Raw genomic sequence first — 13,741 nt, 5'->3', positions numbered from 1 at the left:
ACTAACAGTGAATAGTACTGGTGAGAAAGGACATCCTTGACTTATTTCTGATTTTAGGGGAAAATTACTCAGTGGTTCACTGTAGGTTTTCCATGGATAGCCTTTATTAGAATAAGGAAATTTCCTTCTATTCCTAACCTGTTGGGAATTTTATCATTAATTAATATTGAATTTTGTTGAATGCCTTTTCTGCATTTATTTATATGATCATTCGATGTTGCATATTTAGTATGACAATATGATAAAACACATTGATTGATTTTTGAATGTTGAACCAACTTTGAATACCTGGGATAAACTCCACTTGATCTTGATGCATTATCTTTTTTATACATTGCTAGAGTTGATTGGCTAATATCTTAGTAAGACTATTTGTACCTATGTTTATGTGAGATATTGCTATTTTGTTTTTTGCTCGTAATATCTTTGTCTGAGTTTGGTATTAGGATGATGCTATCCTCATAATATGAGTGGGGTCATTTTCTCTCCTTAATTTTCTGAAAGAGACTATAAAATTTGTATTACATCTTACTTAAATGTTTGATAGAATTCATGAGTGAAATTGTCTGGCCTGGAGTTCTCTTTCTTGAAAAGTTTTAAATTACAGATTCAGTTTCTTTAATGCATGTCAGGCTATTCAGATTATCTACTTTTCTTTGAATTAGTTTGTTTTTTTCTTACCATGTGGGTTTAAGAAATTGGTTCATATAAGTTATCAAATATATAGGCATAGATTGATTGTAGTATTCCCCCTCTTATTCTTTTAGTGAGAACATTCAAAATCATCTCTTCTAGCTATTTTGAACTATACAACATATTATTGTTGACTATTGTCACCCTATTGCGCAATAGAACACCAGAACTTAATCCTCCTATCTAACCATAACTGTAACTTTGTACCCAGTGACCAACCTCTTCCCATCTCTCCTTCCCTCCTCGCCTCCCCTGCCTCTGGTAACCACTGTTCTACTCTCTACCTCTATAACATCAACTTTTAAATTTATATTTATTTTATTTTTATTTATTATTTTTGTGGTTACATAGTAGGTGTATATATTTATGGGTTAGATGAGATGTTCTAATATAGGTATGCAGTACGTAATCACATCAGGGTAAAAATGGAGTATCCATCTCCTCAAACATTTATCTTTGTATTACAAACAACCAAATTATACTCTTTTGGTTATTTTACTTTATTTTATGTTTTATGATTATTATACTTTAAGTTTTAGGGTACATGTGCACAACGTGCAGGTTTGTTACATATGTATACATGTGCCATGTTGGTGTGCTGCACCCATTAACTCGTCATTTAGCATTAGGTATATCTCCTAATGCTATCCCTCCCCCATCCGCCCACCCCACAACAGTCCCCGGTGTGTGATGTTCCCCTTCCTGTGTCCACGTGTTTTCATTGTTCAATTCCCACCTGTGAGTGAGAACATGCGGTGTTTGGTTTTTTGTCCTTGCGATAGTTTGCTGAGAATGATGGTTTCCAGTTTCATCCATGTCCCTACAAAGGACATGAACTCATCCTTTTTTATGGCTGCATAGTATTCCATGGTGTACATGTGCCACATTTTCTTAATCCAGTCTATCGTTGTTGGACATTTAGGTTTGGTTCCAAGTCTTTGCTATTGTGAATAGTGCAGCTATAAACATACGTGTGCATGTGTCCTTATAGCAGCATGATTTATAATCCTTTGGGTATATACCCAGTAATGGGATGGCTGGGTCAAATGGTATTTCTAGTTCTAGATGCCTGAGGAATCGCCACACTGACTTCCACAATGGTTGAACTAGTTTACAGTCCCACCAACAGTGTAAAAGTGTTCCTATTTCTCCACATCCTCTCCAGCACCTGTTGTTTCCTGACTTTTTAATGATCGCCATTCTAACTGGTGTGAGATGGTATCACATTGTGGTTTTGATTTGCATTTCTCTGATGGCCAGTGATGATGAGCATTTTTTTCATGTGTTTTTTGGCTGCATAAATGTCTTCTTTTGGGAAGTGTCTGTTCATATCTATCTTTCGCCCACTTTTTGATGGGGTTGTTTGTTTTTTTCTTGTAAATTTGTTTGAGTTCATTGTAGATTCTGGATATTAGCCCTTTGTCAGAGAAGTAGGTTGCAAAAATTTTCTGCCGTTCTGTAGGTTGCCTGTTCACTCTGATGGTAGTTTCTTTTGCTGTGCAGAAGCTCTTTAGTTTAATTAGATCCCATTTCTCAATTTTGGCTTTTGTTGCCATTGCTTTTGGTGTTTTAGACATGAAGTCCTTGCTCATGCCTATGTCCTGAATGGTATTGCCCAGGTTTTCTTCCAGGATTTTTATGGTTTTAGGTCTAATATTTAAGTCTTTAATCCATCTTGAATTAATTTTTGTATAAGCCGTAAGGAAGGGATCCAGTTTCAGCTTTCTACATATGGCTAGCCAGTTTTCCCAGCACCATTTATTAAATAGGGAATCCTTTCCCCATTGCTTGTTTTTGTCAGGTTTGTCAAAGATCAGATAGTTGTAGATATGCGGCATTGTTTCTGAGGGCTCTGTTCTGTTCCATTGGTCTATATCTCTGTTTTGGTACCAGTACCATGCTGTTTTGGTTACTGTAGCCTTGTAGTATAGTTTGAAGTCAGGTAGCGTGATGCCTCCAGCTTTGTTCTTTTGGCTTAGGATTGACTTGGCGATGTGGGCTCTTTTTTGGTTCCATATGAACTTTAAAGTAGTTTTTTCCAATTCTGTGAAGAAAGTCATTGGTAGCTTGATGGGGATGGCATTGAATCTATAAACTACCTTGGGCAGTATGGCCATTTTCACGATATTGATTCTTCCTACCCATGAGCATGGAATGTTCTTCCACTTGTTTGTGTCCTCTTTTATTTCATTGAGCAGTGGTTTGTAGTTCTCCTTGAAGAGGTCCTTCATATCCGTTGTAAGCTGGATTCCTAGGTATTTTATCCTCTTTGAAGCAAACGTGAATGGGAGTTCACTCATGATTTGGCTCTTTTGGTTATTTTAAAAGTATGATTAAATTATTTTTTTACTACAGTCTCCCTGTTGTGCTAGCAAATACTAGGCCTTATTCATTCTTTCTAACTATTTTTTGTACCCACTAACCTTCCCCACTTCCTCCTCACCCTCCCACTAACCTTCCCAGCCTCCCTTCTACTCTCTATCTTCATTTCAATTATTTAATTTTTAGCTCACACAAATAAGTGAGCACATGCAAAGTTTGTCTTTCTGTGCCTGGCTTATTTCACCTAATGTAATGTCCTACAGGCTTATCCATGTTGTCACACATGACAGGATCTCATTATTGTTTATGGCTGAATAGTACTCCATTGTGAATATGCACCACATTTTCTTTATCCATTCATCTGTTGATGGACACTTATGTTGATTCCATATCTTGGCTATTGTGAATAGTGCTGCAATAAACATGGGTGTGTCAGTCAAGGTTCTCCAGAGAGACAGAACCAATAGGATATATGAGAGAGGATTTATGAGGTGTAGTTGGTTCAGATGATTATAGAGATGGAGAAGTCCCACAATAGGCCATCTGCAAGCTGGAGAACTGAAGAAGCTGGTAGCACGATTCACTCCAAGTCTGGAAGCCTCAGAACTAGGGAAGCTGAGAGTACAGACCCCAGTCTGAGGCCAAAGGCCTAAGAGCCCACAGGAGGCTGTGGATGCAAGTCCCAGAGTCCAAAAGTGGAAGAAACTGGAGTCTGATGTCCAAGGACAGGAGGAGGAAAGGCATCTGGCTGCAGAAGGGAGATAGGATGAGCAGAGAGAGAGAATTCCTCCTCTTCTGTCTATTTGTCCCAACCAGGCTCCCAGATAACAGGACAGTGCACGCCCACATTGAAAGTGGATCTTACCTGTTGCAGTCCACTGTCTCACACACCAAGCTCCCCTGGAAACACTCTCACCGACACACCCAGGGAACAATGTTTCAACAGCCGTCTTGGCATCCCTCAATCCAGTCAAGCTGACTCGTAAATTGAGCCATCACAATGAGAGTGCAGGTATCTCTCCAACATACTGATTTCATTTCCTTTTAATATACCCAGTAGTGAGTTCTTTGGATCATAAGCTAGTTCTATTTTTAATTTTTTGAGGAACCTCAGTACTGTTGTCCATATTGCCTGTACTAGTTTACATTCCCATCAACAATGTAGGAGATTTCCCCTTTCTACACATCTTCACCAGCATTTGTTGTTTCTTTAACATAAAGAGTGTAAAATCACTTTATTAGAAAGTTTAACTAATCAGTCACAAATGAACAGCATTTTTGAGCACTAAACAGAGGATTAAAATAATTTCCAAACACTAGAGAAAATTACTGAAAATTCTAATATTTTAGGCTTAAAGTATCATTACCCTCATGAAAGCAAAAATCCTATAGATGATATTTTCTAATATATATATATATTCTAAGTACTGTGAAATTATAATAGAAATCATCAATTAAAGTGTAACAAACAAGTAATATCTAACCACGGGCAAATTTCTTTTAAGATCACTTTATTATATTTTATGTTATTAAATTAAATTTTGATTTTTTTAATTATTATGGGTAAATAATAGTTGTATATATTTATGGAGTGCATGTGATGTTTTGATACAGGCATACAATATGTAATGATCAAATCAGGATAATTGAGGTATCTATCATTTCAAGCCTTTATTATTTCTTTGTGTTAGGAACACTCCAGTTCTACTCTCTTAGTTATTTTTAAATATACAATAAGTTATTGTTAACTATAGTTGCCTTATTGTGCTGCCAAATACTAGATCTTATTCATTCTCTCTGTGTTTGTACATACTAACCATCCTTACTTTCAGCCTATTTTTTGTCTTTTTAATGATAGCCATTGTAACTGGGGTGAGGTGATATTGTGGTTTTGATTTGCATTTCCCTAATGATTAGTGATGTGGAGCATTTAAAAATATACCCATTTGCCATTTGTCTGCCTTCTTTGGAGAAATGTCTATTCAGAACTTTTGTCCATTTTTAAGGGAATATGTCTTTTTTGGTTATTGAGTTTGAGTTCCTTATATACTCCGGGTATTAATCTCTTGTAGATGCATAGTTTGCAAACATTTTCTCACATTCTGTGAGTTATCGCTTCACTCCGTTGATTGATTGTTTCTTAGAAATTTTCAAATTACAATACATTGTTATTAACTATAGTCATCACGTGGAAAAATAGATCACTTGAACTTATTTCTCTGATCTAAAATTATGTATCCTCTGAGCAACATATCCCCAACCACCCAACCACTACTCCACAACCCACCAGCCTCTAGTACCCACCATTCTGCTCTCTATTTCTATGATGTCAACTTTTTTTTTACATTACACATATGAGTGAGATCATGCAGTATTGATATTTCTGTGCCTGGCTTATTTTCACTTAATGTTCTCCAGGTTCATCCATGTTGTCACAAATGACAGGACTTTCTTCTTTTTCAAGGATGAATAGTATTCCACTTTTTATACATACCACATTTTCTCTATATACACTCCCATGTATTCTGCCTAGATTGATTTTATATCTTGGCTATTGTGAATATTTCTGCAAAGAACATGGAAGATATCTCTCGGACATACTGATTTCATTTCCTTTGGGTATATACCCAGTGGTGAGATTGCTGGATGATGTAGTAGTTCTACTTTTAGCTTTTTTTAGAAACCTCCATATTGTTTTCCATAATGGCTGTACTAATTCACATTCCCACCAACAGTGTGCAAGGGTTCACTTATCTCCACATCCTCATCAACATTGTTATCTTTTGTCTTTTTAATAATAGCCATCCTAAGGAGTATGAGATGATATCCCGTGGTGGTTTGAATTTGAATTTATCTGATTATTAGTGATGTTGAGCACTTTTTCATATACCTCTTGGCCATTTGTATGTCTTCTTTTGAGAAATGTCTATCCAGATCCTTTGCCCATTTTTAAATCAGGTTATTTGTTTTCTTACTATTGAGTTGTTTGAGTTCCTCAAATATTTTAGGTATTAACCCCTTATCAGATGTATAGTTTGCAAATACTTTCTCCCATTCTGCAGGTTGTCTCTTCATTCTTTTGTTTCCTTTGCTGTGCAGAAGCTTTTCAGTTTGATGCAATTTCATTTACCTAGTTTTTCTTCAGTTGCTTATACTTTTGGATCATATCCAAAAGGTAATTGTATAGACCAATATCATAGAGTTATACCATATGTTTTCTTCTAGTAGATTTATGGTGTCAGGTCTTACATGTAAGCGTTTAATCCATTTCTAGTTGATTTTTGTATATGTTGTAAGAAAAGGGTCTAATTTCATTCTTCTGCATGTGGACATCCAGTTTCCCCAGCACCGTTTATTGAATGTATAAGAGTTCTTTTCTCTCCACATACTTGCCAACGTCTATTATTTTTGGTCTTTGTAATAACAGCCATTCTACAATGGCCATATTCCCATACTGTGGGTTGTTTCTTCACTCTGATTGTTTCCCTTGCCTCACAGAAACTCTTTAGTTTAATCCAGTCTCATTTGTCTATTTCTGGGTTTTGTTTCCTGTGCTTTTGGGGAATAAAATCTTTTCCCAGAGCATTATCCTGGAGAGTCATCCCGAGGTTTTCTTCTAGCATTTTTATAATTTCTATAGCTCCTCCAAGGTCACACACCTGAACTGAGATTGTAATGGTGATCTAACTGAAAGCCTATTTATCTACCTATCTGAAAGCCCATCAGCTTTCACTTACACCACAATACACAAATCCATCAAATGCATCGTCCGCTCAATTATGGAGCTCTCTTGGGAAATACTTGTCTGTCAACTGAGAAGAAGGATAACTTTGTTAAATCTTCCTAGCTTTTCTTGTCAGATAAATGCCTGCTTTACTTGCTTGCCCCTACTCCCACGTCTCTCTTGCTTCATATCAAAGCAGGAAAAAAAGGAAAAACTGCACAATAATATGATGGCATCACTTTGTGCCAAAGTCCAGAAATAGTCTTATTCTAATCCAAAGTATTGCACAACCATTTTGCTTATGTGTAATAGACTTTTCCTGCTACTTTCTCTGTTGGCTTTAGAAAACACCACCATCTAATATAAATAGTGAATACCAAATTCCATGTAAGCTTGGACAAATCACAAGGTCTTATCATTATTTTCCTTATCTATAAAGTAAGACAATAACAGCTGTACTACTTACCTCACGTGGTTATCATACAGAGGGTCAATCAGATAGTGTATATGGAAACATTTCTAAACTGCAAATCTCAGTTTGAAGTCAAAAGATTATAAGTGTGATCTGTAAAAATGTTGCTCTCATGAACAAGCATACACAGGAATTACGATCATTTTTCTGTTCTCTGGTATAAACAATGAGTTAAAGAATTAAGGACACCTGATTTCAAAACCTCTCTGCTACGTATGACCTCTGTGGCAGGTCTCTAAGTTTCAGTTGCCTTAAATGTAAAAGGAGGTTAATAACACCTTTCCTTCTGGGATGATGAAATAAGTAAATTAAATAATATTTTCACAAATGCCTAACCCAGCACTAGAAGTTTCTGGAAACGACAATGGGTGTCAACAGCCTGGTGAAGACTGTGCTTCCTCACTCCATTCTCCCTCCAGGCATGGCTCCTTGAAGCCTGGGAGGATGGACTATTATATTCTTTTTCTTTCTTTCTTTCTTTTTCTTTTTTCTTTGAGACAGAGTCTCGCTCTGTCGCCCAGGCTGGAGTGCAGTGGCGCGATCTTGGCTCACTGCAGCCTCCGCCACCCAGGTTCAAGTGATTCTCCTGCCTCAGTCTCCCAAGTAGCTGGGACTACAGGCGCGTGCCACCGCGCCTGGCTAATTTTTTTGTTGTTTTGTTTTGTTTGTATTTTTAGTAGAGATGGGGTTTCGCCATGTTGGCCAGGCTGGTCTTGAACTCCTGACCTCAGGTGATCTGACCGCTTTGGCCTCCCAAAGTGCTGGGATTACAGGCATGAGCCATCGCGCCCGGCCTATTGTTTCATTTGATTCTTGCAGTAGCCCTGTGAGATCAGCTAAGCAGACGTTATTATGCTCATTTTATATGCAACAAAACTAAGAATGTTGGCTCTGATTGTGCCATGTACTATCTAACACTAAGGAATATTGCCTGAGATATCCAAAAATGGCACCATTGGATGTTAATTTATCTTTGGAAAGAATATCGTTGGCAGTATCTAGTAAATCTGAGCATACACATACCTTATGATCCATAAGTTCCATTCTTAAGTTTATTTCAAACAGGAGTGAATATATTTGTTCACCAAAAGACATGTAATAGAATGTTCATAACAGCACTGTTTGTAGTAGTTCCAAACCGGAAATTACTCATATGTCCATCAACAGTAGAATGGATAAACTGTGGTGTGATCACGCAATCAGCTTCCATATAGCACCAATAAACTATTGCTAAGCAATGATGAAACTCCTAAACATAATATTAAATGAAAGAAGCCAGACACAAAATGAATACATATTGTGATTGCAATTATATAAAGTTTTATATAAACAGGCAAAACTAATCTTTGGTGATAGAAGTCAGGATGGTAGTTACCCGCGGGTTGGGGGATGGGCGTTACTGGGAAGGGGCATAAGGGAGGGTTCTGGGGTTCTGGTAATGATCTGTTTATTGACCTGGGTGCTAGTGATATGGATGCGATTACATCATGAAAATTCATCAAGCTTACGATTTGTGTACTTTTTCCGTAATGTATACTATACTTCAGTAAAAAGTTAATTTGCCTTAGGCAAAACAGAAACCCATTATCTTAGGCAAGGTTTTTCAGTGGCTTCCCATGGTACTCAGAATAAAATCCAAAGTCCTTACCATGGCCTGCATGGCAATATATACATGATCTAGCCCCTGACTACCTCCTCCGCGTAATTTCTCCCACCATTATTCCCCTTGCTTACTCAGCTCCAGCCACGTGACCTTCTTACTGGTCTGCAAACAGAATAAAACTCCATTCCACCCCAAGGCTGTGTTTTTGCTTTTCCCTTTGCCTGGAATGCTCTCCCCTCAGCTTGTTACATTGTTGGTCTCGTATCATACAGGTAACAGCTCAAATGTCGCTTCTTCAAAAAGTCCTTCACTTAACACTCCATGTGAAATAGATTTCCCAGTCGCTCTTTATTATATAACACTATTATTTTTTCATAGCATTTATAACTAGCTGAAATTACTTTATGTATTTATTACTTGTTTATCATCTATCTTCCTCAATAGAAGGTAAACTCTGTCCAAAGACTGAGGTCGTGTCTGCTGTATTCGTCCTTGCATCTTTAATGCCTGACGCACTGCCTAGCATGTAGCCGGTGCGCATATAAATGTTAGGGTTGAACGAATGATTGAAGATCCCTGGGTGAATGGTCCACTAGGCTATAGCTGGGATTCCTCCCACAAAGGGAGACACTTGAGAAGTTGTAAGTCATCCTGTTAAAAGGAAAGCTTTGTTAGTACAACCTCTCTTGTCCACCCCACCTCAGCTTGGTGAGGAGAAAGCTCAGCGCTTTCCCCAGTGCTTCCATGACCTTTGGCCAGTAAAGACTTAAAATATCATATCATAAGATGAGAGAAACCAGTTGGAACTTAACTTCTATCCCGTATCCTTAGATTATTCAAAGAAAAACAAAACACGGTCAACAGGCAGTGGAACTCCTCACTCCAGTGTGATATTCCTGAGAGAATATTGACTTATAGTCACTTCATCTCTGGGACAAGTATTGAACATAGGGGAAGCCTTATATAAAATTGTTCAATAAACAAAAGATGTCTTTAACATGTGTTTGAGATCTTTCTTCTCATGATTCCATGTTAGGTACAACAACTATGACCGGGCTGTCATCAATACCGTTCCTTATGATGTCGTCCATCGCTGGTATACAGCACACCGGACTCTAACGATAGAGTTGAGGAGACCTGAGAATGAGTTTTGGGTCAAACTAAAGCCTGGCAGGGTGGGTCCTAATCTCTAAAGATGTCAAGCAAGCTTGTAATACTGAAGCAGTGAAGAACGGGTACTTACTTAATATGTGAGCCACGATGTTGCAAAGGAAAAAGAGAAAAGAGTCCTTGGTTTTGTTTATGGTCCTGCCGCCCACTCACTGAATGCCCTGGAAGCAAGCCTCATCCCATCTCTAAGGCATCAGTGACTCTACTTGTATGATGAAGGGGTTTAACTAGATGACCCCCAAGGGTCCTTCCAGCTTCATGATTCCATAGTTTTTATTTTTGGTATTTCCTCTGGATGAAAAATACCTTCAGCTTAGCATAAAATGTCATGAGATAATTTAACCCTTTGAGAAAGGGTAGAATAAGAACTAAAGAAAAAGAAAAAGAAAGAAACCAATTATCTGATTTGCTTTGATAAGAGAACAATTACTTGAGAAACAGAAGCTCCTCCAGTGCAGGGCCCATTACCTACTGTTGCCTCTGTAACTTCCATTTAGCCTACTACAGGGCTATACACATCTTAGTTTCCAAAAGTTTGTTTAATTTCAAAAGAAAAATACCTCATTTAATGTAACCAGAAAACAACCTAAAGGTTATCTTTTAAATGATGTCTTCTGACTTAGGGTTCCTTTGGTCTGTCCTTCTTCTGACAGTGTTTTCTCTCTCTCTTTTTTTTTTTTTTTTGGCCCATTCACAGGTCCTATTTATAGACAACTGGCGTGTCCTACATGGCAGGGAATGCTTCACTGGCTACCGCCAACTCTGTGGCTGCTATTTAACAAGAGATGATGTATTAAACACTGCTCGCCTCTTGGGGCTTCAGGCTTAAAATTGACAGCATCTGGATTATGAATACACCTGGCACCCTGGCTACCAGAATTTCATATGGGCAGAATAATATTGTGTCAAACTCTACTTCAGATTGTCTCCTTATCCCATCCCACAAAACAGAATCTGTCCGTTTCTCTAGTAAGGGAGACTTGTTGGAGAGGGGGGACTCTGAGTTATCTAATGTCAGACATCTAGTGGGGCAGCTCTCTTCCTCATGTTATAACATGGATCCACTTGTTTTATTTAAACCTTTTAATATAATTTTGGTCAGTCTCCTTCAGAAATATAATCTCCATATTGATAGGAAAGCAATAATTGCCATGAGGTAACGATTTTTTTTCCTCAGTAGATCAGTTAGAAAGAAATGCATTCCAGAAATAACAAAAATCCTGATAAAGCAACAATTTGCAAAATGTTTGGTCTTAGGACACCTTAACACTCTCAAAAGTTATTGAAGGCCCCAAGGAGTTCTTGGGTGTGGGTTCTATCTATTGATACTAATTATTTTAGGTATTAAGACTGAGAAATATTTAAAACTCAAGAAGAACACAGAAGCACACATCCCTCAGCTATCAGAGAGATGACATAACCATATGTCATGTAGCCTCTGGAAAAGTCCTCTGTATCCTCATGAGATAACGAGAGGGGGATAAAAAGCTACTACTGCCTTTGTAACTTCCACTTAGCCTACTACAGGGCTATGCACATCTTAGTTTCCAAAAGTCTGCTTAATTTCAAAAGAAAAATGCCTAATTGAATGTAACTCATCTTGGCGTTATTATACAAAATAATGTTTAATCTGCAGACCCACGAAAAGGGTCTCAGGGACTCCTCCAGGGGTCTTCAGACCATACTTTGAGAACCCATGGGCTAGCGACTACCTTGAGACAGTCCTTTACCTAGGCCTGTGGATTAAAGGGTTTAGCTGAAACCCTAGATTCTTCTCTATAGTCCAATAGAACTCCAAACATTGTAAGAATTGCTTGGTAGCATAAGCTCAGGGATAAGGTGGGAATTGAGTTCAAATATAGTGTTTTATCTTCCACGCAAATCATCTCTATAGGAGTTAAATTAGGAAGTCACAACAGCGCCTGTTGAACAAACTCATCAGTGTGGTAATCCTATGAGGGATAATTGCAGAAAGGTTTTAGAGACTTGTGAGGTTCCATATGATGATTCTTTACACCTCCCCCACCAAGAGAAAGTACACAGGGCTATTCTGTAATATTGTTCAGGGAAATCAGCATGATAGATGCTGTGCCTCCAGAGAGTTCTCTGGAGATTACTACCCAAATGTGTATTTTGGCAATTTGGTGGTATTTAGGATGTAATATGTTTTCCTCCATTTCTGCTAATTTTCTCTCTCTCTCTCTCTCATAACATACTATACATGCTAATTGCCAAGATTTGAATGAGTCAAATTTAGTAGCTTGCTGCTTTTATTTTTTAAATGGCTTCTTTTATGCATTGGCGGGGGGCGGGGGTGGGGGGGCAGGGTATGAGGCTTCTTTTCCCTCAGCTTTCACTGAAAGTGAAGCTGTACAATAACCACATTGACCACTGTAGAATGATGAAAGAGAATATAGGCTAGGATGCACACAAGAGGGGGGAAAAGGCATTATTAGTGAAGATAGGAGTTACAAAGCAAAGCAAAGTCAGTATTCAGATAGAGAATAGAGCCTAATCTGATGTTTGCAGGGAGTTCCTAGATCACATTTGGCAATTTACACATTATTTTATTGACCTATCCAGTGCTCCAAAATGTGTTCCAAAATATTTTGGCATTTTATTTGTACTATATAGGAATCTTTAGGGGAGTCCATGAAATTTGTTTTCCTCTTAGGTCAAAGGACTGATAATTAACTTTGGTTCTTAAGGAGTATGCCCTTTACCAATAAGAACAGCAATAACATTTTACCCTGCAGTTTTTTCTCTATACCTACTATTATGCACTCCTAAAATATGTCATCATTAGTCTTCATGAGGATGTTTACCATTTCTGAAGTTTTGCGTAAATTAGCCTTGAAGATTACACTATAACTGAGGTCATCAGCATTGACTTATGGCCAGCAAAGGACATGCTCATGGCCCTGGAGAGATGAGGACACAAAACAAATCAATTTCCCCACTTACTGAAGGACTCCCCCCCTTACCTTCTGTCTCTCCTGAGACCTTGACTCATTAATTATTTTACTCTCCTTTTTGGAAATTTGCAACCGGTCCTTCTCAACAATGTACTCCCTTTAGTACATTGAAGAAAAAGAGAAGGGAATTATTTGAGTCCTGATCACGATGCATTGAAAACTTCCTATGTGAGATGTTTCTGTTTTTATATCTCTTCCAGGTGTCCCTGAGTATATAAGCATGGGTCTATGTCTACCAAGCTCACTGTAGAGTCACTTTTACCTTTTGCTGTGGTGGAATGGGATCTGTAGGGTCAGGAACACAGCACCTAACACAGTGCCTTATGGATAGTAGTTTTATAATACAGATGTGTTGGAAGAATAAATGAATGGGTCCTTTTCAAACAAATTCACCAGAAGTTACCACATTCTCTGTATGTATGTCCTTTTTCGTTTGGCATTTAGCTGACACTGACTTTTGTTTGCTTTCATCTAGAGTGACCAACCATCCTCTTGTGCCCAGAACTACAGGACTTTCCATTTTAAAACTAGGAGAGTCCCACACAAACCAGGACTGTTGGTCAGTCACTGTACCTTCTTGCTGCTAGATATGTAATTTTCTTTGGTTTTCATCACCGGTTCCCATTTCTTTGAAAGTGTTTGTAGGTCACAGACTGTGTAGTCCATGATGAAAAGAACAAAAGATGTATGAATTATGGTGTGTTGTGGTGGTTCCCAAAGTAGGGTCCCCAGACCACCAGCAGTGGCATCATTTGAGAACTCCTTAGAAATGCAAATTTTCA

General features: G+C 38.1%; 1 protein-coding gene across 2 annotated transcripts in view; it reads left to right on the top strand.

Annotated features, from left to right (window-relative positions):
- TMLHE (trimethyllysine hydroxylase, epsilon) overlaps positions 1 to 13,347 on the top strand; it is a 118,194-nt gene extending 104,847 nt beyond the window's left edge. For both annotated transcript variants that reach the window (XM_019018791.4, XM_004065178.5), the window contains 2 exons: positions 9,851 to 9,989; positions 10,682 to 13,347. In XM_019018791.4, coding sequence (XP_018874336.2) covers positions 9,851 to 9,989; positions 10,682 to 10,813 — 271 coding nt within the window. In that variant the 3' untranslated portion in view covers positions 10,814 to 13,347. The remainder of the gene's footprint in view (positions 1 to 9,850; positions 9,990 to 10,681) is intronic.
- Positions 13,348 to 13,741: the final 394 nt, after the last annotated feature.

This window comes from Gorilla gorilla, chromosome X (assembly GCF_029281585.2).
Source record: "Gorilla gorilla gorilla isolate KB3781 chromosome X, NHGRI_mGorGor1-v2.1_pri, whole genome shotgun sequence".
NCBI classification, from domain to species: domain Eukaryota; kingdom Metazoa; phylum Chordata; class Mammalia; order Primates; family Hominidae; genus Gorilla; species Gorilla gorilla.
Note: the sequence above shows the minus strand (reverse complement) of the source record. Positions and strands in the feature narration are given on the sequence as shown.